This window comes from Monodelphis domestica, chromosome 4 (assembly GCF_027887165.1).
Source record: "Monodelphis domestica isolate mMonDom1 chromosome 4, mMonDom1.pri, whole genome shotgun sequence".
NCBI lineage: Eukaryota > Metazoa > Chordata > Mammalia > Didelphimorphia > Didelphidae > Monodelphis > Monodelphis domestica.
In genome coordinates, this window is record NC_077230.1 from 154,406,238 (window position 1) to 154,430,166 (window position 23,929).

General features: G+C 34.2%; 1 protein-coding gene across 40 annotated transcripts in view; it reads right to left on the reverse strand.

The window, feature by feature from the left end:
* Positions 1–23,929, reverse strand: part of NEB (nebulin) — a 232,512-nt gene that overhangs the window by 114,630 nt on the left and 93,953 nt on the right. For 38 of the 40 annotated variants that reach the window (XM_056793853.1, XM_056793846.1, XM_056793845.1 and 35 more), the window contains exons 58-71: positions 23,446–23,649; positions 22,297–22,401; positions 22,095–22,202; positions 20,234–20,545; positions 19,633–19,836; positions 18,440–18,544; positions 17,074–17,181; positions 14,799–15,110; positions 12,818–13,021; positions 12,079–12,183; positions 11,530–11,637; positions 9,660–9,971; positions 4,217–4,420; positions 2,272–2,376 (exon numbers count right to left, since the gene is read on the reverse strand). In XM_056793853.1, the coding sequence (XP_056649831.1) occupies positions 2,272–2,376; positions 4,217–4,420; positions 9,660–9,971; positions 11,530–11,637; positions 12,079–12,183; positions 12,818–13,021; positions 14,799–15,110; positions 17,074–17,181; positions 18,440–18,544; positions 19,633–19,836; positions 20,234–20,545; positions 22,095–22,202; positions 22,297–22,401; positions 23,446–23,649 (2,496 nt within the window). The remainder of the gene's footprint in view (positions 1–2,271; positions 2,377–4,216; positions 4,421–9,659; positions 9,972–11,529; positions 11,638–12,078; positions 12,184–12,817; positions 13,022–14,798; positions 15,111–17,073; positions 17,182–18,439; positions 18,545–19,632; positions 19,837–20,233; positions 20,546–22,094; positions 22,203–22,296; positions 22,402–23,445; positions 23,650–23,929) is intronic. The other 2 variants (XM_056793863.1, XM_056793864.1) reach the window with 2 other exon arrangements.

The window sequence follows — 23,929 nt, forward strand, 5'->3', positions numbered from 1 at the left end:
TACTCAAAAGCAAAACAAATAGTATGCCTATAATAGAGATTCAGTGTTGTGCACAATTCTCTTTCTCTGTTCTACATTGGATATGAAAATACTCAGTTCAGTTGATATCTTAAAGTCATAATAAAATAAATAAATAAGTTGGAAAAGAAATTAAATCAGTAGAAAGGCCACAATAATGTAAGTGAAAATAATACTAAAAGACTTCAGAACTCTGATAGATTCTGTGACCAATTCTGTGACTATTTATGATTGTGTGACTTGAGAAGAATTTTAGAAGAGAATTCTCTTCTAGGACTCTAGGACCTGAGGTATACAGGTTCATACCTAGTCAAAACATTACTTTATTTGGTTTGACTGTTATTCATCACAAACAAGGATCTATCAGAGGCGATAGGAAGGAAGGAAGGAAGGAAACAAACAATTATTAAGCACTTAAAATGGGACAGATGTTGTGCTAAGACCTTAACAAATATCACATTTCATCCTTAGAACAACCCTAGGAGGTAGGGGCTATTATTATCATCTCCATTTTACAATTGAGGAAACTGAGACAGTCAGCAATTAAGTGACACTAGGACCAGTGTTCTTTCCACTGTGCCATCATTGGTCCTGTTCTGAGGATGAAATGAGATAATTGTAAATCTCTTAGGACAATGCTATATTGTGTTATATATGCTATAAAAAGTAGCTTGCTATATTTGTCTCAGATTTAAGATTTAAAAAAGAAAAATGAAAATAATATTTAAAAATATTTGCTTATTTTACTAATAAATAATGTTTTGAAATCCTTAAGATGATATCTTCAGTGTCTTGTATGTTTCTTTTAGAAGCAGGGAAGCTAATACTTTATCTATTGTATTTTTTGCTTTTAGAAATAATCATAAACATTTGTCTTTCTGTGGTTTTATAAACACAAATTCATCTTATAGCTGTGGATGACACAAATAGATTTCTTTCAAACTACCTCTCTTGTTATTTTCAAGTCTTCTGCAAGAGATTGTTCCATGAATTATTTATCCTGATGGAATGGAATAGGTAACAGGAAAGAAAGAAAGAAAATCTGTTTTCCCTTTTTTTGTTGTTGATAATTCTAAAGTGGGTCATTCTGAAATCTAATCTTTTAAAGACAGCCTTTTGGATGTCAATATAATGACCCAGTTCTAGAAATCAGAGTATTCAAGTGAAGCCCTCAGAACTAAACAGAGCTCTGATGGCATCTCAGTACCATTTGAAAAGTAAACTTTCTACACCAGCAGACCTGATTTAACACAGTTAAAGTGTGAAAAATGGGTTGTTTTATTCCAGTCCAGGGCAGGTATTAATTAGAAATAACTTCCTGGGTGAAATATGACTCTTGACTTCAAGTAAAGTCGCTCAGAGTCCAGACAATAATAAAAAATAAAATTTTCTTTTAAAAAAGTTCTAACAAAATATCCAAATGATTGCAGGTAGGTGATTTTAGCCTTTGTTCTTTTTATAATACAAAACAATGGGAAATTCATGTTCCTGATTGTGTCTACTTGATATGATCACTAGATTCCACTATCTATTGGCAAAAATGAATGATTTGGGTGGTGAAGTATTATTGTTGAAGCTTTGGAAATAAGTATTTGATATTTTACCAGCCCTTTCATTTCTTTATCTTTGCCTGTTTTCCCACCTGAAGGAAAGCAATATTCTTTCTACTTGAAGAAAATAATGATTACCCATAGGCAAATAGACAAGGATGTATTCTCAAAGCTGTAAAAATATATATAAATAAATAAAAAATAGACACATGACAAAAGCTTTTAATATCTTATTCATAAAAGTAGTTTTCCTTGTATAAATAATTGATATAAATATTTACTTCATTGTCCTCAGGCAAATTTTAATTTTTTAGATCTAAGGCTTCTTGTTTTAAAACAATCAGCTTTGAGTTATTTTTTCTTAAATTTGATGAGTCTAAGTTTCCTGTTACCAGAGGGGGTGAGTGAGCTCTGAGTATCAATTTTGTACCAAACAGTAACACTCTAATACAAAGATGGTGATCAAATCATTAGTTGGGTATAGACTTTACATAGTTTTCCCATGAGAAGAGATAGTTTGGTACATAATTATATGCCTTAGTTTCCCATAATATGTTTATTACACAGGTTTAAGCTCTTGGAATAGCACAAAATTAACTGTTCCACATGGAAAATAGAAGTCAGGACCTTGTTTTTATTAATATGATTTTCTAACAGAAGAGTAACTTGATACAGATATTAGAAATAAAATTGATAGCATTACCTCACTATAGTTGATTTTATTCTGTCTTGCTAACATAATCTCTGGTGTATCAGGCATGATGTGGATTTGTGTCTTGTCTTTGTCCCAGGCCTCTGTATATAAGCGCTGTGAAGAAAACAGAAATATATAGGTTAAGAAAACCCTGTTTCTTCTTATTTGGCAGCTGAGAATGCAGTAATGAGAAGTTTGAAAGTTAGACCCCTTATTAACTGTGCTGGCCATTATATGCTGGCACTTCTTAAAGACTCCTTGACAGTAGAGGATATTTCACCTTAAAATATGTAAAAATTAAAATATCTTTCATAGTCATAAATATAGCTTATCTAAAAGAAATGCCTTAGCCTCAGATAAATTAAATGATATATAGTGAACATCTGATGTAAGATTTGAATTCAGGTCATCTTGGCTCCAAATCTAATACTTTATCCACTTTGCCATCCTGCTCATTTATGTATTGGTTCATTTGCTAATTTGTTCATCCATCCATCCATCCATCCATCCATCCATCCATGCACTGCATCTATGATTTCATTGGCATAGGGAACTCCTGGCGAAAAAAGTTCCTTCTTCCAGGAGATCAACAATTTTTCAACTACTCTGCACTTTTATAGGCCTACAGTGTTGCTTAAGGACACTGGAGTTGTCACTTATCCAGGGCTAGACTGTCAAAGGTATTACTTGAACTCAGATCTTCTTGACTCTGAGGACAACTCTTTACCTACTAAGCCAGGCTGTCTCTTAGAGACATAAGTTACAAATATGAAATATATATATATACATATACATACACATATATAAATTCACAAAAAAGATAATTCTTGGATAAGAGGATTTTTTCCCAATTAAATTAAAATCAACTAGTAAAAATAAATGCTGAGAAAAACTTGTTTTGTAAGTCATGGTGATTAAGAAAAAAAAATTTATACAGTTAGATTTATACTATCTCTACATTTAGAAAAAACTATCTCAGTTCTTTATGATTGATTAGATCATTGGATAATTTCTTGCTGTCCACATGAAGCAGCTGGATAATTCTTCCCTAGAATCTTTTTTGATAGATAATAGAAAATGCTTTAAGGGGATTTGCATTCATTTGTTAATATAAATTACTTGGAAGATTTCAGTCACATAGATCAAAGTATAAATATGGCAAGAAAAGGAAAATAATGGAAACTACTGTGTAAGGTCACTCAAATTTACATAAAATGCAAAAGGATTTAAATGTAAATGTAACTGTTCCTACTTTTTTATTGTAGCAATAGAGCCTAACAGAAATTATTTTTGGATTTCTTCTCTTTCTTTCCCTTCTTCCCCTGGCCAGAAATGCTCAAACTCCAAAGGGAAGAGCAATTAATTAGTTAATTAAATGATTAATTAATTAAATGGAAAGAACAACATGGTTGGTTATACTTCTTGGATAAGCTAGAACTCATCAGCCACAGTCTTTCCTCTGAGTTAGAGGACTACCTGGTCTTATCGCCCTACCATGGAATACTAAATAGGACCCTTTGGGCTTTATCATCTACTCTGCTACCATACCTTCAAGACCTGTGGACCTTGCTATAAGATCTCTCAATGCTCTCTGAAGATCCCTGCACCATTAAACCTTATGGGGACTTTCATGTACCCTGTAGTTAAACTTTCTTAATTGTGGGTTGTCATTCCCAATTAGTGGGTGAGATCTTTCAGAACAGAGACCAATTTACTTTTTCTAATTATTTCCCCACTGTTGAGCACAATACTTGGCACATAGAAAGAACTGAATGAATGTCTTTTATTCATTCATTCAGATAACTTTTAATTGTAGTTTCAGAATTAATCAGTGATTGGATATAGTACAATAATGATTTGTTATAAAATGAATAGGGACACTCTGGGGATAAGAAAAAAAATGAATCCTTGCTGGTGGATGACCCTAGTGCTTTAATTAAGGTTGTCAACTCACCTTGTTCATGGTGATGGCATTATTCTTGGCCAGCACTTGTTCCAGAGAATCAGTCACACTGGTAAATTTGAGTTTGTCCGGAGGTTGACGGTACACATTATCACTTAAGATTTCTGCAGCCCTCTTGCACTTGATGACATCCAGTGAACCAATTGGGACCCAGCCAATACCTTTCAACCACTGGAGATCAGCCTTGTAAATATTCTGTTGGAACCAAGTAAAGCAGTCATTAAATTTGAACTTGTTTTGAAATTTATTTCAAAGAAATAAAAGAAAAGAATATACTATTCTTCATCTGACTACTCTTATTAGCTCATCAAATCTCACAATATTGCCAGATGTATTTTGAGAAACTAAAGAAGGAAATCTAAATATAAATGTCTTCAGGACTCTTATTCCCCCATCAAGAAGAGAGTGGAGGTACCAAAAGAACATGACATTTGGGTGAAGCAAAATAGTCAATCAGTATATATTTAGCACTGTGTTAGGCACTCATGGGTAGCTAGGTGGTACAGTGGATAAGAGTACCAGGCCTGGAGTCAGGAATATTGATCTTTCCTGGGTTCAAATAAGGTCTCAGGCACTTACAAGCTGTGTGACATTGGGCAATTTACTTTATCCTGTTTGCCTTGGTTTCCTCATCCGTAAAATGAACTGGAGAAGGAAAAGGAAACCACTTCAGTGTCTTCCCCACGAAAACCCCAAATGGGCTCACAAAGTAGGATGTGACTGAAAAACAAGTGAACAATAACTAGGCACATGTTGGGGAGAAGGGGATTGAGAAAGAAAGCTAATCAAATGTTACAAGAGAAGTTACATACACAAAAGCCATAGGAAAATTGAATCACAGAAATAGACCTGAAAGAGACCTTACAACCCCTTAGGCCAATTTTTTCTTTTTAAAATAGGGAAACTGAGTCCCAGAGTCACTTGCCATGTCATTCTGATACTAAATAGCAGAATGTTCTTTCTGTAGAGCCACCTTGCCTCCTTATGTGAGGACTGAAGCCAAATGACCTTTGGAGTGTCTTCCAAATCTCTGATTCTATGAAATTTTGTGATTTTTATGAATTCAAGAGGAACCCAATTTTGTCCTATAGAAATGGGCTCCAAAGGCGACCCTACTGCCTTGCTATGTCAAGATAAACCTTGAAGAAGCAATAGTATATAAAAGGACTGCAGCTCAGTTGTTCACTATTCCTATTATACTCGTAACTAATAGTAATATGTAGCCAGTGGCAGATAAAATGTGATGGGTGAGAAAACAATAAATAGAAAATGAGATATTATGTAACATCTTTCAAGATAGCAAAGAGACATTTAGTGCCCTGGAGCAAAAAAGTTAAAATATACTCCTTTTTCACAAAGATGAAACTATTAGCCCACTGCCAGGACAGTAAGTCATGAGGGCTGAGTGATTTTGTTAGAATTGAAGTTACAAATCTTGCCTCAGATGCTAGCTGTGTAACTCTGGGCAAATTCTCCCAGTCTCAGTTTCTTCATCTGTGAAATAAGGATAATAAGAGCAGTTACCTCAGAGGGCTATTGTGAGGATTAAATGGGAGAGTGGAAAATTATTGATCTGTGGAAATTAACTGTTCCACAAAGAGTGGGCACAATGATCCCAGAATCAACTCAGGAAGAGAACAAATATTTTCTGACTCATAGCCTTATGTTTAATCTACAAGTTGGTGTTGTCTTCTCTAAGGGTAGACTATCCTCTTTTCTAATGATTTGTGTAGGGATGTATTCATTTTCTATTTCTCTTCTGGCTCCTCATCTATCTACATACATTATCAGGTTTTCCCAACCTAAAAAACTCAAAACTGTCTTTAATCCTGCTACCCCTTCAAAAACTGTCCTACACTGCTCTTGTCACTGCTCTTGTTCACTGTTCTTTATTTCTTTATGCCTGATTCATCCTTCAACCCACAGAATCTAGTTTTCATGCTCCCCATTCCTACTGAAACTGTTCTTGCCCAAGATTTGCCAAATTACAGAAACCCACAGTGGAAGGAAACTCAGAAACCATCTAGTACAACTTGAGTGACAATTCTCCCCACAGCATAAATAACAAGTTGGTTATCCAGTCTTTTCTTGAATACTTCTTGAAAGGGAAAATGATTGTCTTTTGAAACAACCTGTTTCATTTTTGGATAGTTCTTACCATTAGGAAGTTTAATTTATATCAAGCTTCAGTCTGACTTTCTGGAGCTTCAACACTTTGGTCCTAGTTCTGCCCTCTGGTGCCAAGCAGAAATCTTCCACTTGACAGTTCTTTTAGATACTTTAAGAGAGTTTCTTCTTCCTCCTCTAACTTTTGTTCTTGTTCTTTCTTCTTCTCTTCCTTCCCCTCCTCCTTCTCCTTTTTCTCTTCCTTTATTACTATTATCATCTTAAACGAAGCTTAAAACAAACTTACCTTCTGTCTTAGAATCAATACTTTGTATTTGTTCCAAGGCAGAAGAGCACTAAGGGATTGACAATGGATGTTAAGTGACTTGCTCAGTGTCACACAGGTAGGAAGTGTCTGAGGCCAGATATTAACCCAAGACCTCCCCTATCTAGGTCTGGCTCTCAATCCATTGAGCCAACTTGCTGCCCTCTTGTATGAAACTTAAAGTCAAGTAAACTAATCAGATATTTTTCAGGTCTACCCTAACTTGGGAGACTGATTTTTTTAAATCAAGTAGAAGACTTTATATTTATCCTAATCAAGTTTATCTGATTACTTTTGACCCAGCCTCCTAACCTGTCAAAATATTTTTCCATCACGTTGTTTATTCCTTCATCTTTGCTGCATCTGAAAATTTTATGAGCATATCATATGTATCATTATCCAAGACATTGATAAAAATACTTATAAAATTGTGTGAGACCAAACACATATCCTTGGGAGTCCTCCTCTTGAGATGCATTGCTAAGCTGACATCAAACCATTAAAGACTACTCTTTGAGTCTGGCTCACGGATCTTACTTCTAACCTATATCTCTCCATCTTGTCCATAGAATAATACAGATGTTCTTGTAAAATGCCCTGCTGAAATCTCAGTCTATTCTATGTACCAGTCCCTGTTAGAAAAAGAAATGTCTAATCTATTATTAATCTTTTCTTGATGAAGCCTTGATGACCCTTCATGATCATCACTTCCTTTTCTAGGTGTTCACTGGACATCTCGTTAAGAATACATCCTTCAAATTTGGCCTCAGATGCTTCCTAGGCCTGTGACCTTGAGTAAATCACTTTACCCTAATTGCCTAGCTGATTGTTTTTCTGCCTTGGAACAAATACTTGGTAATGATTTTAAGATGGACAGTAAGGTTTTAAAAAAAGTTTAGCATTATCTTTGGAAACACTTCTGCCAATTCTTTTAGCAACTTTGATTTAGTTCATCCAGACTTGGCAAATTGAACTCATCCAAAACAGCCAGGGTCTCATGCAATTCTCTCTCTAATTGTTTGAGAGTTGAACTCCCTCTTGGTAATTTCTGCTCTATATTTTCTAGTCCAGAGATTATTCTACTTGGTAGAGTAAAACAAAATAAAGGTTAAGTAGTTCTGCTTTATCTTCATCGCACATTATTACTGATTTATCTACTTGAGGACAGGCTCTCTTGATTTTCCTCTTTCCCCCCAAATAGTTAGAAATTTCTCACATCTCTTTTTTTTTCTCAGCATTTTTTGTTAGCTTTAACTACTTTTGAGCTTTAGTGCTCCTGATACTATTTTTATGGGACTACATTTTTAATTCTTTTCTATCAACTGTCCTCATTTCCATCTTCTACGCTTTTTATTTTTACAGCTAAATTGGTCGATGACTTTTCTTGTAGCTATACAAATCTCTATAGGATACTCCCTTGTTTCTTTCTTATTAAACAATTTTTTTTCTTTTGAGACTTCAGGATTTCATTGTTGAGATCTTCCATTCCCTGCTGGGCTGGATTACCTGTCAAATTTTAGGCTATGAAATTCTACTTATCTTTTTTTCTGAACCCTTTCTAATCTGTTTCCTTGAAGTCCAAGGTGCAGCTCAGACTTGATATGGTTTTCTTCTCTTTTTCTATCACAAATTTTAAATGGAGCAGTCATTTCTCCTCCATACTTTGGCCTTCTACTTTGGCCACATCTACTTTGGCCTTCAGCTGCATCTGCCTTTTTCTCAGTCCTTATCATTGACTTTTCTCCAACACCGGTCAATATTCATCACCCCCTCTTTCCTGAAATCTTTTGCTGATTCATCTTTTTCCTTCTGGCCCTAAGTAGTGGTCATCCCTTAACCTCTGGTTCTGGGCTATTTTCCCTTCTATCTCTATTCTCTTTCTCAGTGACTTCATTTATCTTCATGATTTTAATCATTACCTCTATTCATATAATTCCCAAATCAATATAGATAGCTTCCATCTCTTCCTATAACTTTAGATTTGCAATTCTAACAACCTACCAGTTGTCACTTCAAATTCAAAAAGTCCCAAAATGAACTTACAATCTTTTCCAAAAACCTCTCCTCCCAGCCTCCCTATTTCCAGTGATGGCATCACCAATCTCCCAGTCACTCATACACAAAAAGTGGAAGTCATTTTTAACTCTTTTCTCTTCCCTGACTAATAAATTGACAAGTCCTATCAATTCTACTTGTTTTCTCTTCCACATCTCTTTCCACTTTTCCACCCATACTGACTGCCATCAGCCAAGTTCAGACCCTCATTACCTCTCTCCTGAATTATTATAATAGTCTCCTATCTGGTATCTCTGCCATCTAGTTTTTTGCCTCTATAATTTCTCTTTCACATAGCTGTCAGAATAATCTTCCTAATGTGCTTTTCCCTCCATGTCACTCCCTTGATCAAAAACTTTTAATGATTCCTCAAAGCTATAGGATAAAATAAAAATTTCTTAGCCTGATAGAAGGCTAGATAGAGTTCTTACCAATATTTGTTGTTTTATTTTACACTACTGTCCTTCATGCACATTATTCCATCCCAAATGGAATTCTAACTGTTCCCTGATCATGTGCTGGCCTCTCCTGGTAGGATGCATTTGCCTGAATTGGTTCATTCCATCATTCTATTTATAAAAGCCTCTATTCTTGCAAGGCCTCTAACAAAGATTAACTCCTTTATGACACCTCAAATCTTCCCATAGGAAAATGATTTTTCCTCAAATGTTCTAATGCTCCAATGACCTTTTAACATTCAACCTTGTATCATCTTTTTATCATCATTATGCTTTATCTTTTTTGCTTGAATATAGGCTCATTGAGGGCAAGGACTGGGCCGCTTTTCAGCTTTATACACCCAAAGGATGTTGTACACAGTCAGTTATCTTGAATCTTGGTCATCAGTTGGATTTATTGGTGAGGTAATTATATTAAACACTTTATAAAGATTAGCTGCTACTAGTACTAGCACTACTATCACGACTACTACAAATTCTTAGTACTTACATCACTCTGTAGGTCATAGGCCTTGCGAGCGTGAATGACATCATTCTGATCTGGCAAGCAGGTCCATTGGTGGAGTGGATGTTTATAGTCTATGTCACTGACCAGAACCTGACACTTCTTGGCCAGAACAACTCCCAGCATGTCCACTGGGCTGCTGAACTTGGTCTTCCATTTCTCAAAGTCCTTCTTGTATTCTCTGTCACTCTGGATCTTGGCCACATGCATAGACCACATCATCTTGGGATCATCCTTTATGTCCCGGGCTCCAATATGGTGGCCCAGCTGCTTGCGATAACCATCTTTGTATTTGTACTGAAATGGAACAATGGTGACTTTTATATTTTAAAGCTGATATAAGTAGGTTATGCATTTTATAAGCTTCTCATAATAAGGATGACAGGTCTTACAGGAGATCAATTACTTGAAACATCATGATTCCTTTTCATCTATTCTTCTCTTGCTCCAACAAACCCATTAAACCACATTGTCCCCTAGTTTATTATCATAGGAAGAGAAGGTTATGGATGGTCCTCTATTGATTTCCATGTCATAACTAGCATAATTTTGTTGAAAATATTGGCTGAAGTATATATATGTGCTAAAAGGATTCAAAGGGCAAAGGAAATAGCAAGACTTCTAATGAAATAAATCTATTTTATGAACTCAGTAGCAAGTAAACCTCTGATCTAAAAGCTAAAGCAGCTCCCTCTGGGTTATAAGAAGGAATGCATTTTTGGTTCTGCATTTTTTACCTAGTTGGGTCCTTCATACTGGTTCCTTCCTTTGAGATATCATATCCCAAGGAAGCTCCTTGAAAATCAATAGTGGGACATCTTATAGGCTCCATTTTTGCCTCTTCTTTATTTTAGCCCAGACCAGATTCAGTTACTAAATGTCTCATAATGTATCCAACATAAGAGCTTTATGTATGTGTGTGTCTGTATTTGTGAAGGAAGCTATTTTTCTATGACTTCCACATATAATAGATGTAAGAAATCTAATTTGTGTTTATGGAAACCTGCCTTTTTCTAGCCTCCCTAAATAATTCCACCAGGGATGCAAGATAAAGGTAAGATTAGACTTATTATGAAGTTTTCTATTTAAAGAATATTGAAAAGGAATCACAGGGTAATTTAGAGAAAAATAGATGACTAAAAAGCAAGAGGAGTTTTCCATTCTTGCATAATACAAAAAAGGTGTGTCTTTTTGGTGACAATCAAGTATGGTTTATATTACTTTGTGATTTATGGTTATAGAGCCCTTTACAGGCATTTTTCACCTCCACAACTATTCCAAATCTTCTCTTCCTAACCTCCCCAACTCAACCACTCATTTCTCATAATTTGTCTGTGTAATAAATGAATTTCGTTTCACTTGTTATTATTTGTTAGTACTTTTTCAATGATGGAAAATTTTTAAATGAAAACCTTATTTGTTATGCCAAAAAGATTATCTTTGTCCAAAATGGCTTACAAATATTTTATTTCCTTTGGTATTAGAGTGGACATTAACTAATTCCAATATTGCATTATGTCTGACTTTTCCATCAGTGTGATTTTTATAAGGGTCATAAGATCACATGGTGTGGAGAAATTTTCCTTAATGTACGAATGGATAAATTAAGAATTAAACTTAATTTTACATTTCATTGGAGGTCTAGTCAATTTTGAAATATTTGGCTATGAATGTATGTTTAGGTTTTTTTTTGCTGTTACCATTGTTTTCTTTGGCTTATCTTATTATAAATTTTTCTTCCACTTCATAAACTTGAGTTTATAATGTCCACTTGAAAAGCAGGTACATTTTCATAGTTCAAAGAAAAGTCCCTATATTGGCAACTATATCCTAGGAATTCAATAAGACTACATACTTCACTGGCAATATCTCTTGATGCTTTGGCTGCCACAATTGGGATGGCATCAACTCTCAAGTCATAACCTTTCTTCTTTGCTTCTTCATTGGCAAGTTTATAGAGACTCTATAGGAAAAAAAATTAAATTTAATAAAAAGCTAGAGGTAATCACTTAGAGACTATCAAATCATCACACTCAAACAATTCAAAATGGGCAATAAGTAATAAGTTCTATAACTTTGATTCCCAAGTTCTGGTTCTAGCTCATAAACATGAGTTCTGATTATGTGTTTGGTTTTACCCTTTAAAAATCCAGTTAGGTGAAGATACTCAGTGAGATGATTCTGGAACCCAAATATGGTTAAAACAAAATATAATCAATCTTAATCTTCATTAACCCCAAGAGTTACATGGCCACTTTATGTCCTATAGAATCTATTAAGTTTAGTAGTCTAATACAAAAAATTTAATACTTCCTAAAGACTTCCACACAACCTGAGGACTCAAGTTGGAGGATGATAAATGAATATAAATGCAAAATAAATTTAGAACCATGGGGTTCTGTACCTCACTGTAGTTGATTTTGTTCTGTCTTGCCAACATGATTTCAGGGGTATCAGGCATAATGTGAATCTGAGTCTTGTCTTTGTCCCATGCTTCTGTATATAAGCGCTAAAAAGGAAGGTAAATTAGTATTAGCAAAAATATTAGAAATAACATTTTGGGGAGATTCTAGTAAGCCAAATTAAAATTGAATCATTATTATCAGGAGAAATATTTCTACATATGGATACAATGTATAAATTTGGATGCTGAAAAATAGTGATTGCTAGTATTTACATTAGGGAGACACAGTAAATAATACATATTATTTAGATGAATGAAGGCACCATATAATTTTAAAAGTACGAGTCTACCACTTCATGTATTCTTTTAATCCTACTAGGAATTAGAATGTAATTACCACATGTGGCAATCTTATGAGATTTTGATGACTTGGAGGAGGATTTTATTTTTTATTTTTATTTATATTTTTTAAGAATTGAAAATTTTATTTAATTAATTGATTTAGAATATTTTTCCATGGTTACATGATTCATGTTCTTTCTCCCCTCTCTTTCCCCCCACCCTTGGTAGCCAACAAGTAATTCTACTGGGTTTTACATATGTCATTGATCAAGACCTATTTCCCTATTATTAATATTTGCATTAGGGAGATCTCTTAGAGTCTACATCCTCAATCATGTTTGGAAGAGGATTTTAATTGTGATTCATTTGAATCTTTCTCAAAGAGTTCAGGACTCACTTTGTTCATGGTGATGGCATTATTCTTGGCCAACACTTGTTCCAGAGAATCAGTCACACTGGTAAATTTCAGTGTGTCTGGAGGCTGCCGGTAGACCTTGTCACTCAAAATCTCTGTTGCCCTTTTGCACTTTTCAACATCCAGAGAACCAATTGGCACCCAGCCAATGCCTCTCAACCACTGAAGATCTGACTTGTACATATTCTGTTGATAGCAAAAAAAAAAAAATCAGATAAGTTAGTTCACTGAGCTAGAAAAAAAAGATGACTAATTGAAAGAAAAAGATGCAAAGGGATTAGTAATTAAATACAACCCACTTTCCTTCTACTGGAAATTTTTCTTTAGTGAATTAATCAGATAAAAACAAAGGAACTGTTGAAAAGTAACTCAGATTTCCTATGCTTAGCTAGAAGGGATCATATTTTTTGTTTGTTTGTTTTATTGATAGTTTATTTTGTGTAGAATAGACATTTTCCAATGAAATTGTTCTAATTGGTTTTTGTTCCCTAGAGGAGGACTGCCCTCAAACCAAAACATTCCAGCAGTCTCTTCAGGTAATAATATTAATGTTCACTATCCTGCATGTAAAAGGAAATACAATTTTGACAGTAAAGACTGAAATACTGACAATAATAATATTTTATAATTATGTTTAATACCTTTTTATTTACATTATTTAACTTGGAAAGAATATTGTGCTAACCCACATTAACCTACTTGGTTATGTGTTCTTTCCAGGCTTACATAAAAGTCTGTTTTTTAAAGTCTTTGTATGTTCCCCAGTGACTAGTCACAGCACTCTGAATGAATAAATGAATCCAACATTAATATCTTTTGAAATACAATTAAGGAACCTGATGGAACAAATCAATAAGCCAGACAGATAGTGATTGCATTTTGGGGAGAACATTGGCTATTCCAACTATCTTTAATTGTAAAGTCTTTCTTTGTAGCAATAACTTAAAATACAGCTGTCTGTATTTTAAATGTTATTGAACAGATGTAAGAGTTAGAGCAGGTGGACTGTGAAGTTTCTAGAATCAACTAAAGAATATAAAATCCTTCATAATTATTGCAAATTCTTTTTAATTCTCCAAAGCTCTCTAATGATGACTGTTTCTTTCAAATATTTACACAGTACACAATACCAGCAATGAAAATGTGCTTTTTAAATCTCTGACTTGATAAACATATTTCTTTCCATTTCCTATTTGGCTCTGATAACATTTGGTGACTCCCCCACATAGTAAGAAAACACTGAATTGAGTCATTATCCACTAAATAGATATGATCAAGCAAAGAATAAGACATATGTTATAATGTAACAATTGAATAAGATGAAAAAAAACTTCCCTTTTCATTCCACAAGAATACAACCAAGGTTTTCTTTAAGAGTAGAGGTTCTGGGAATAGTATTTATAACTCAAAGAAGCAAAAATGTAATTATAGAGCAATCATTCTTGATTTAAAGGGGGTATCTTTATCCCCTAATGATATTCAAAGACTATATCTTCCTCTAGCAGATTTGGAATATTAATTGAGAGTAAAATAGATTTTCTAATAAAATATGCCCAGCTTATAAAATAATGAATTTATGTGTAACTTAAAATATCAATAAAAGCAATGAGAGTACTTGTAATAGAGAATAACTTTTAAAATAACATATTGACTCAAAATGCTATACAACAATGATTCATATCTTTTGCAAGCAAAAAGTTTATATTTGTATATTCTATGTATGAATTAATATTTTTACCATATCAAAAAAAGTTGCTGTTTGTTGTTATATTTCCATTTAGTTGGTACTTTAAAATAGAATTGCATTCTCAAAAAAGGCTAAATGATCATCTATTTCCCAAGAGCCTGTGATAATGTGTTAAACTATTTAGATGATTTCTATTACCTTTACATTGTTGCTCATTTCCATACATCATGTAAAGTTTCCATTCTGACACATTTTAAAGTTCAAATTTTTACTCACATCACTCTGTAGGTCATAGGCCTTGCGAGCATGAATGACATCATTCTGATCTGGCAAGCAGGTCCATTGGTGTAGAGGATGTTTATAGTCTATGTCACTGACCAGAACCTGACACTTCTTGGCCAGAACAACTCCCAGCATGTCCACTGGGCTGCTGAACTTGGTCTTCCATTTCTCAAAGTCCTTCTTGTATTCTCTGTCACTCTGGATCTTGGCCACATGCATAGACCACATCATCTTGGGATCATCCTTTATGTCCCGGGCTCCAATATGGTGGCCCAGCTGCTTGCGATAACCATCTTTGTATTTGTACTGAAATTAAATATTAATTATATAATAATTATATATAAGATAGTAGACAATATATAAATGTATAATATTAATCATATAACAATAAAATTTATAATAATAGCTAGTACATATAGTGTTTTAAGGTTTGTAAAATTCTTTATGTATATTGTTAACTCATTTGATCCTCACAATAAACCTATGAGTCTTGTAACCATGGAAAAATATTCTAAATCATCCAATTAAATAAAATTTAAAAAAAGAAGTAAGCTCAGAGGCCCCACACCCAACTGTTAGCCAAACACACAAGCACCACAATTAATCACTCCTCTGAAGCTCAAGCTACTGACACACTTTGCTGGTTCATTATGTTTATGATAACCAGGCAACATTGTCAAGGTTCCTTAATGAAACACAAGAAAAATGTAACTTGGAAATTGAGGAAAATTTCAATTCTGGTCTGTTTTAAGTTACCCTCTAACCCTGTACCTAGCTATGAATTGTTTTGTTACCCATCTTCTAAGTAATTGTGATTGATTGTGAAAGTTGATCAAAAGCAACAATGATTCTCCTATCTGGTCATCGCACAGGTCAGGAGGAACTAATCTCCAGATCACCCTATATATCATTCATCTCCATCACAAATATTTCTGTTGTGGCAACATGGTACATCAGTGATTCTCAGCCTTTCTAATGCCATGACCCCACAATACAGTTCCTCATGTTGCAGTGACCCCAAACCAAAGAATTATTTTGGTGGCTACTTCAAAACTGCAATTTTGCTACAGTTCTGATTCGGAATGTAAATACCTGACATGCATTATGTATTCTCATTGCTACAAATTGAGAGGTTGAGAACCTCTGTGGTAAATGATCACAGAATGTTGATTAAATGATTTGTTAAGTGTGACACATCCAATTATCTGTAGAAGATCATATATGTTGAAAAATGATTGTGTGTCAGAAAAGTATGTACTCATTGAAGCTATAAAATAAATGTAAACCCCGTGCAATGGAAGAATAACACCTAAGCACAGGTCTGAGCACTCAAAAAAAAAATCCAAACAATAAACCTGTGAGCTAGATATTAAATCCCACTTTATAGATAAGGAAACAGGCCACTAGATATCATGGGACTTGCTATGGATCTCATAGCTAGTAAGTCTCTGAAGCAAGATTCTAATTCAGGAAGTCTTCCTGAAGCAAGATCCCTAACTCAAATTTCTGTGCCCTATCCACCACTCTTAACTTTTCTACTTCCTATTTCTTTATCTCTCCCTCTATGTCTCTGTCTCTCTGTCTCTGTCTCTGTCTGTCTCTCTTTCTATCCATCCATCCAATTTTCTATCTATCTATCTATCTATCTATCTATCTATCTATCTATCTATCTATCTATCTGTCTGTCTGTCTGTCTGTCTGTCTGTCTGTCTGTCTGTCTGTCTGTCTGTCTGTTTGTCTATCCATCTGTATCTCTATCTATCTATCTGTCTATCGCTATCTGCCTCTTTCTAGCCTATTTCCATGACTTTAGCAGGACGACCTATAATTTGCACACATTGTATATGTTTTTCAAAGCTATCATTTGAAACATTATAGGACAACTGACCTTGATCCTACCTGCAGGCATTCAGATGAATAAAGAATTCTAAAGCAGTGAAAGTCCAGTTAAATCTATCCTTATACACACCTTCATTTCTATATCCATTTGCATCAATGCTTTATGCATCAGCTTAGGCTTCTCTACTTTTTGAGCACTCAGTCAGCCCTTACTGAATGCATTAAGTTTTGCAGACTATAACCCTATTTTTTCATCCTTTGTGGTTTTCATTGAATCAGAACTCAGCTTTTAAAAATATCAATTGCTATGATACATCACAAAACATTTTTAAATGTCAAGGACAATTCTTTTTTTAACTTTGTCTCCCTTTGTGAATGTGAATGTGTTGCTTCAGAAAGCTGACAGATGATAAAAAAAATGATAGCTTACATCACTGGCAATGTCTCTTGATGCCTTGGCTGCCACAATTGGAATGGCGTCAACTCGCAAGTCATAGCCTTTCTTCTTTGCCTCTTCATTGGCAAGTTTATATAGACTCTAAGTTTTTAAAAAAGGAAAAGCAATATTAAGATTGCTGAAATATTCACATTTGAAACAAAAAATTGACAAAAGCCTGCAATGAATCACTCATCTTGTAGAGAAGTGCATGCAATCAATTTACCGTAGGAGGAGTAAACTTTCTATATTTTTGCTCTCATTAGATTTGTACAAATGGTGCATGTGGAGAAAATCACACTGTTTTGTTTATTCAAGTATGTGGATTTTCTTAAATTGTTCGAGAGAAGATTAGCTTGAGTAGGGATATGACAAAGGAAGATATTAAAAGAGCTAAAAGGGAATGAACTATGAACAAAGAAGGGGTTTTTCATAGAAAGGAGTGAGAATAACTCCTCTTTCAAGAGACCTTGAAATTATGAGATGATTTATTACAGTATGGTGAAAGGAAAGAGGGTTTAAATTGTACCTCCATTATTAACTTCCTATATGACCTAGGGCAAGTCATTTATCCTTTCTAGGTCTCATTTTGCTCATCAGTAAAATGTGGGGATTGGGCTAGATGATTTTGGAAGGAGTTGAACTTGGTAACTTCTCAGTTTTTTTCCAACTTTGAAATCCTCAAGTTTATATTCTTTTTAAAATAAAAAGAATTATATAGTTTGCAAATATAGATAAGAATTACAAGACTGCAGATATATGACAAATAATCTGCCTCAGGAATTGTGAAATATAGATTCCCTGTGAAAACTGGGAGTAGAATAAGAGCAACTTTTCTGTCAAATATGCATAGGTAAGAAAAGTAAATTCCCTCATTTTCTGTGTACAAATATATATATATATATATATATATTCTATTTCATACCCTAGATCTATCATCTCTCAATCAGGATATGGATAGTATTTTTCTTCCTCAAACTTTGACCATTAATGGATCATTATTTTAATGATCAAGGCTCTTACGGCTTTCAAAGTTGCTTATCTTTAATATGCTGTTTGTATATAAATTGTTCTCCTGATTCTATTTTGTTCATCATCAGTTTATAAAAAGCTTCAAAAATGATGATTTACAAATTTGGTGACTAACATTTTAGTATTACATTTTAATCATAGTTATTTTAAAATACTTGAGCTTAACTCTGATATTTGCCAGTTTTAAATGTAATTTTACATTTTTAGACTTAATGCTGTTGGGGAAACGTGGACTGTACATCCATTTAGTCTATTGCTCAATATTAAGTGTTAAAAAAAAACCTGAAGAGAAATACTGGACATATCAGTGACTTCTGTCTATTCTCACCTCACTGTAGTTAATCTTGTTGAGTCTTGCTAGCATAATCTCAGGTGTATCAGGCATGATGTGGATCTGGGTCTTGTCTTTATCCCAAGCTTCTGTGTATAGACGCTACATGGAAATAAGTGAAGTAAATATATCAGAAAATGGTACAAAATATTAATTAGTAGAACTTTCTTCATCACATTAGTAGGTTTTTTTAAAAAAAGAAGTACAAGGATTTGTGTATTGCTTATGTTCTATACAAAAATAACTTTATTTTATTTTATTATTATTTTTTGTGTGATAAGAGATTTTTATTTTTTCTAAAATTACTTTAAAACAATTGTACTCCAAATGGAATAGAATGACTTTGGAATTAATACATTTGGAAATGTGCTTTCCTTCCCTCACTGTGCATAGTATTCTTTTAAATTTTCATTACATTCTTTAAACAATCTATTCAACATTAAATTGATCACATTAAAATTTTTATATATTTATTGTATTTATGCATTTCCATAATAAATTATGAGATTCATAAAGGCAAAGCTATGTGTTATTACCTAGACATTTCTCCCACAGTCAAGCAATGTGCTTTGCACATAGTAGGAATATAGTATACAAAACATAGTGGGCACATAGTAAGTGGTTTTTGAGTGAGTGAATATTGGAATAAATGAATGAAAATTCTAATGGGGGCTTGATCATATAACAACTACTTAAGTATATGATAAGAAGGAAAAATATATAACTTCAGATGCCATGAAACATTCTAATAATGCAAAAAGAAAATTAATTTTCTTTATAATAACACTAACAATAGCTAGCATTAATATAGCTCTTTAAGTTTTGCAAAACACTTTACAATATCATTTTATTTTAACCTCACAACAACCCTGGGTGGAAGGTGCTATACCAAGGGTCATGTTAAGTGAATTGCCCATGGCTACACTCCTGGTCAATATCTGAGGCAGGAGTCAATGTCTCCTGACTACAAGTCTATTACTATATTCAATGGGCCAACGATTCTTGTTCTAAAACCAAGTTTCAGAAACATCAAAGAACAAAAGCTGGTAAATACTTAGAGAAAACCACAATAAGTGCCAGACAATTACTATTTAAAATTCAACTTATTTTTCTTTACTCATTTTTTTCTACATTTCCTGAATTCATTTAGAAACACTGAACTTTTTTTCCCCAGAAATTTGAGGGCTTACTTTGTTCATGGTGATGGCATTATTCTTGGCCAACACTTGTTCCAGAGAATCAGTCACACTGGTAAATTTCAATTTGTCTGGAGGCTGCCGGTAGACCTTGTCACTCAAAATCTCTGTTGCTCGTTTGCATTTTTCAACATCCAAAGAACCAATTGGCACCCAGCCAATGCCTCTCAACCACTGAAGATCTGACTTGTATAAATTCTGTTGACATAAATAGTAATAATAAATAGTAATGAAGCCTATCTTTGAAATTGTCATGAGTACTCATTTTAAAAGCATATGAAAGTTAATGTAAACAAACTTTTATAAAAATTAATCTGTATATAGGCATGTTATTGTCTCAATTTTATATCCATTTGGCTAAATTGGAAAGTATTCACACAGAAAATAATTATCTGTCTATCTATCCATTTATCTATCTGCTCAACTATACCATTAGCATCTATTCAGAGAAAACTATCAATAGTGTTGGGAAAGGAAAATATTTTGCTTTCCTCACAGATCTGATAATGAGGTTTGGAGTATCTACTGCTATATTTTCCATGGGTTTTGATCAATTGTTTTCCCTAAAATTAAAGTTATAGTTGTCAATACTTACTTCACTCTGAAGGTCATATGCTTTACGAGCATGAATGACATCATTTTGGTCTGGCAAGCAGGTCCATTGGTGAAGAGGATGCTTGTAATCCACATCACTGACCAATGTCTGACATTTCTTGGCCAGAACAACTCCCAGCATGTCCACGGGGCTGCTGAACTTTGTCTTCCATTTCTCAAAGTCCTTCTTGTACTCTCTGTCACTCTGGACCTTGGCTATATGCATAGACCACATCATCTTGGGGTCATCATGAATGGCTCGGGCTCCAATGTGGTGACCAAGCTGCTTACGGTAACCTTCTTTGTATTTGTACTAGAGGGTAGAAAAGATCTGCTATCATAGCAAGCAATCACTAAAGTCCTGATTTGTTTTTTTTTTTATACCATTAGTACTTCAGGAATGTGTTATTTAGTCTGTGTGGGCATGCCCTTTACCTTACTGACTGTAATCATCTTTGAACCTAAGTAAGGTATCAAACTTTTTGTGTGATTCCCCCAATATATCATCTATTGGTCACCCCCCATCATGGTGAACCTTGTCAAACTTAAATAGGCTGGTCCTATGGTGACAGACATAAAGCCCATTATGGAAGCCATTTAAAGGCTTTTGAGATAGGTAGGACCTAATAGAATGTTCATTGCATTGGTGTACCCTTAAAAATATCCTTGGTGTCTCTGTACCATGATGAGACATTAGAGAAACATTTAGTGAAAAACAGTTGTTAGGGGGATAAAAAGATTTACAACTAGAGTTTGGGGGAGGAGGGAAATGTCTGACTCAATATTTATTTCTTCATATTTTGGGAAAAAGGAAATGTAAGAGTGGATTAAGATGCAAGAGGAATTGTCCTAGATTTGGGGTTTTCCCTAGTTATATTTTCTACTTATAAGGCTGGGAAATATTCTAGCATTTCAGGTGCTTCTAGAATTTTGAGTAAAGGTTTATAATGATTGAGAGTGTCCAGAGCGTCATGACTGGACTGTTAAGAGGAACTCTACAATATACCATAGGAGGACTGGTTGAATGAGCCGGGGATGTTTAATCTCAAGAAGAAAATTTGAGAGTATAGAGAGAACAGAGATGATAGTTTCTTCATATATTTGAACGGCTGCCATGAAGAGGAGTGATTAGGTCCATTCTGCTTGTCCTTAAAGGTAGATCTCAGAGTTATGGATAGAAGTGGAAAGGAACTAGATTTAGGCTTGATGTCAGGAAAAACTTCTTCATAATTAGTCATATCCTAAAGTAGGATGGTCTGCTGAAGGATATACTGGGTTGTCCTTGCTGATGGTCTCTCCTGTAAAAGGCTGGATGATCTTTTGTCAGGTGTGTTGTAGTTGGTAATAGGTTGAACTAGATGGTTATGATGCTTCTTCTGACTGTGATTCTCTATTCAGTCTCACCATGCACAGAGGGAGGGATATGTAATTGATGGAAAGACTTTGAATGGAATACTGTCTATCATTACTCTTAGCCCAGTAAAGCACATAGACCTACCAAGCCTAAGTATGAACTCTGAAGTAAATGCTACAATGTATGGGAAATTTTGGCAAATATATTTTTCATATGGATGAGCCAAGACATAACCCTCATGTGCGTTCATATATCTTTTTACCATTGAAAAGAAGCATGGAACTATAGTTTTAGAGGCTATGTTTCTTTGCATTGTTTACTTTCAGGCATGTAGAGTTTGAGAATTTCACTATGCTTACTTACATTCACTTTAATCTGAAAAATCTCTAGAGTGATGGATGTATTGTGGGAGTTTGGGTCCCAATATATATTTGCCATGCTGTAAATTCAGGATATTGAGGAACTTTTTCGCTAAGGTGATGGAGAAACGTTGCATGGATTTACTTACTTCACTGGCAATATCTCTGGAGGCTTTAGCTGCCCGGATGGGGATGGCATCTAGCCGCAAATCATAGCCTTTCTGTTTGGCCTCTTCCAATCCAAGTTTATATAGTTTCTAAGATAATGATAAATAGAGGTTCATGTGAAAAAATTATTTAGAAAAAATTTCAATATTCAAAACATCAATGTAGTATAAAATAATCACTTACATCACTGTAATTAATTTTATTCTGCTTTGCCAGTAAAACTTCAGGGGTGTCTGGCATAATATGGATGGTGGTTTTATCTGAATCCCATGCTTTGGTATAGAGACGCTGAAACAAATACAAGTACATGTCATGTTGAATCAAAAGGATGACATAATAATGAACCAGCCTGCTAAAACACTTTTCCTTTTTCTAACTATAATAATATAATAATAGGTGTCAGCAACTGTAAAGTGTTCTAACCGGTGGGGGATAGTAAGTTTCCATAAGATATATTATTAATATTAAGTGAAGAAATTTAAAATCACTATGTTTTTACAAAAATAAATATTTCTATCCTTTATTTACTAATGCTAACTATGGATTTTTGCTAAAACAGACGGCTATAAGAGATAACCATTTTTAAATCTACTTCTTTTATGAAAGGGAACTCCTCCTCACTATTTTATGAGGGGCAAATTCCTTCATGTAGCAGAAATGAGAACAGATACTTAGCATAATACAATATATAGAATAGGGAGAGGTGGGAGTTGGAGTCTGTCAGTTCTATATAGCTTGAAGGTCACAGTGAAACTACCTTGGGAAACACTAAAACAATATACTACTATGGTGAGTTCTACACTATAAACTTAGAGAGGCAAAGCAATCTTCCATTTATATTTTTCTCATCCCCAGTTGCAATCATCTGCCCAAGAAGAACTTCAGAATCCACCTCAGGAATTGCAGGTCCTCTTCTAACATCTCTGCAAATGGCTTCAACTCAGAAGAAGCTGAGGCTCCAAATGGTGGCAGGTCTTCTTCATTGGCTTCCAGGACACCCTCCGTAGCAAGTTAACTCATTCCCCTCATCACAAACTCAACATTCACACACAATTTTTCTCCTTTCTACAATTACTGTTAATTAAAGTCCTATTTATCTATTTGTCATTTGGGCATTTATAAATGAAAAGTAGGAGACTTGGAGAAAGTCCAGAATGCTCCATAAATTTCCTCATTAAAATGAATAGAAAGACATTTCATTAAATGGATTTTTGCTTTACAAATAATTTTTCATGGAACATACTTTATGTGACAGGAGATAGGTATATTGACATTTCCATAAATTATACAAAATAAAACCACCCTCCTCCCCCGAATAAGGAGAAGACTCACATGGTTCATAGTTATAGCATTGTTCTTTGCCAAAACCATAGGTATAGAGTCCATAAGACTAGAAAATTTGAATTTATCTGGGTGCTGACGGTATACGTGGTCACTCAAAATTGAAGTTGCTCTTTTATTCTTCTCATCCTCAAGGGAACCACTAGGGGACCAGCCAATGCCTTTTAGCCACTGGAGATCTGCCTTATACTGGATCTGAAATGTTAGATTAAAAACCAGTTAATATAAAAGCCATAATAAATTCAGGGAGAGATTAAAATTTTTTTTAGCTTATATTTTCAATTCTTTTAGAGACTTTACTTTGAAAAGTTATAGAATAAGTTAAGTTGTAGCCATTAAAATCACAATCATAAACTGCAAACATCATATTAAAGATATCTCTCAAAAACATATACTCTTACCCCAAAGAGCAACCCAAACAATTATTAATTATTATGCATTTTTAAAACTGCCAACAGAAGATTATTTTGAACAC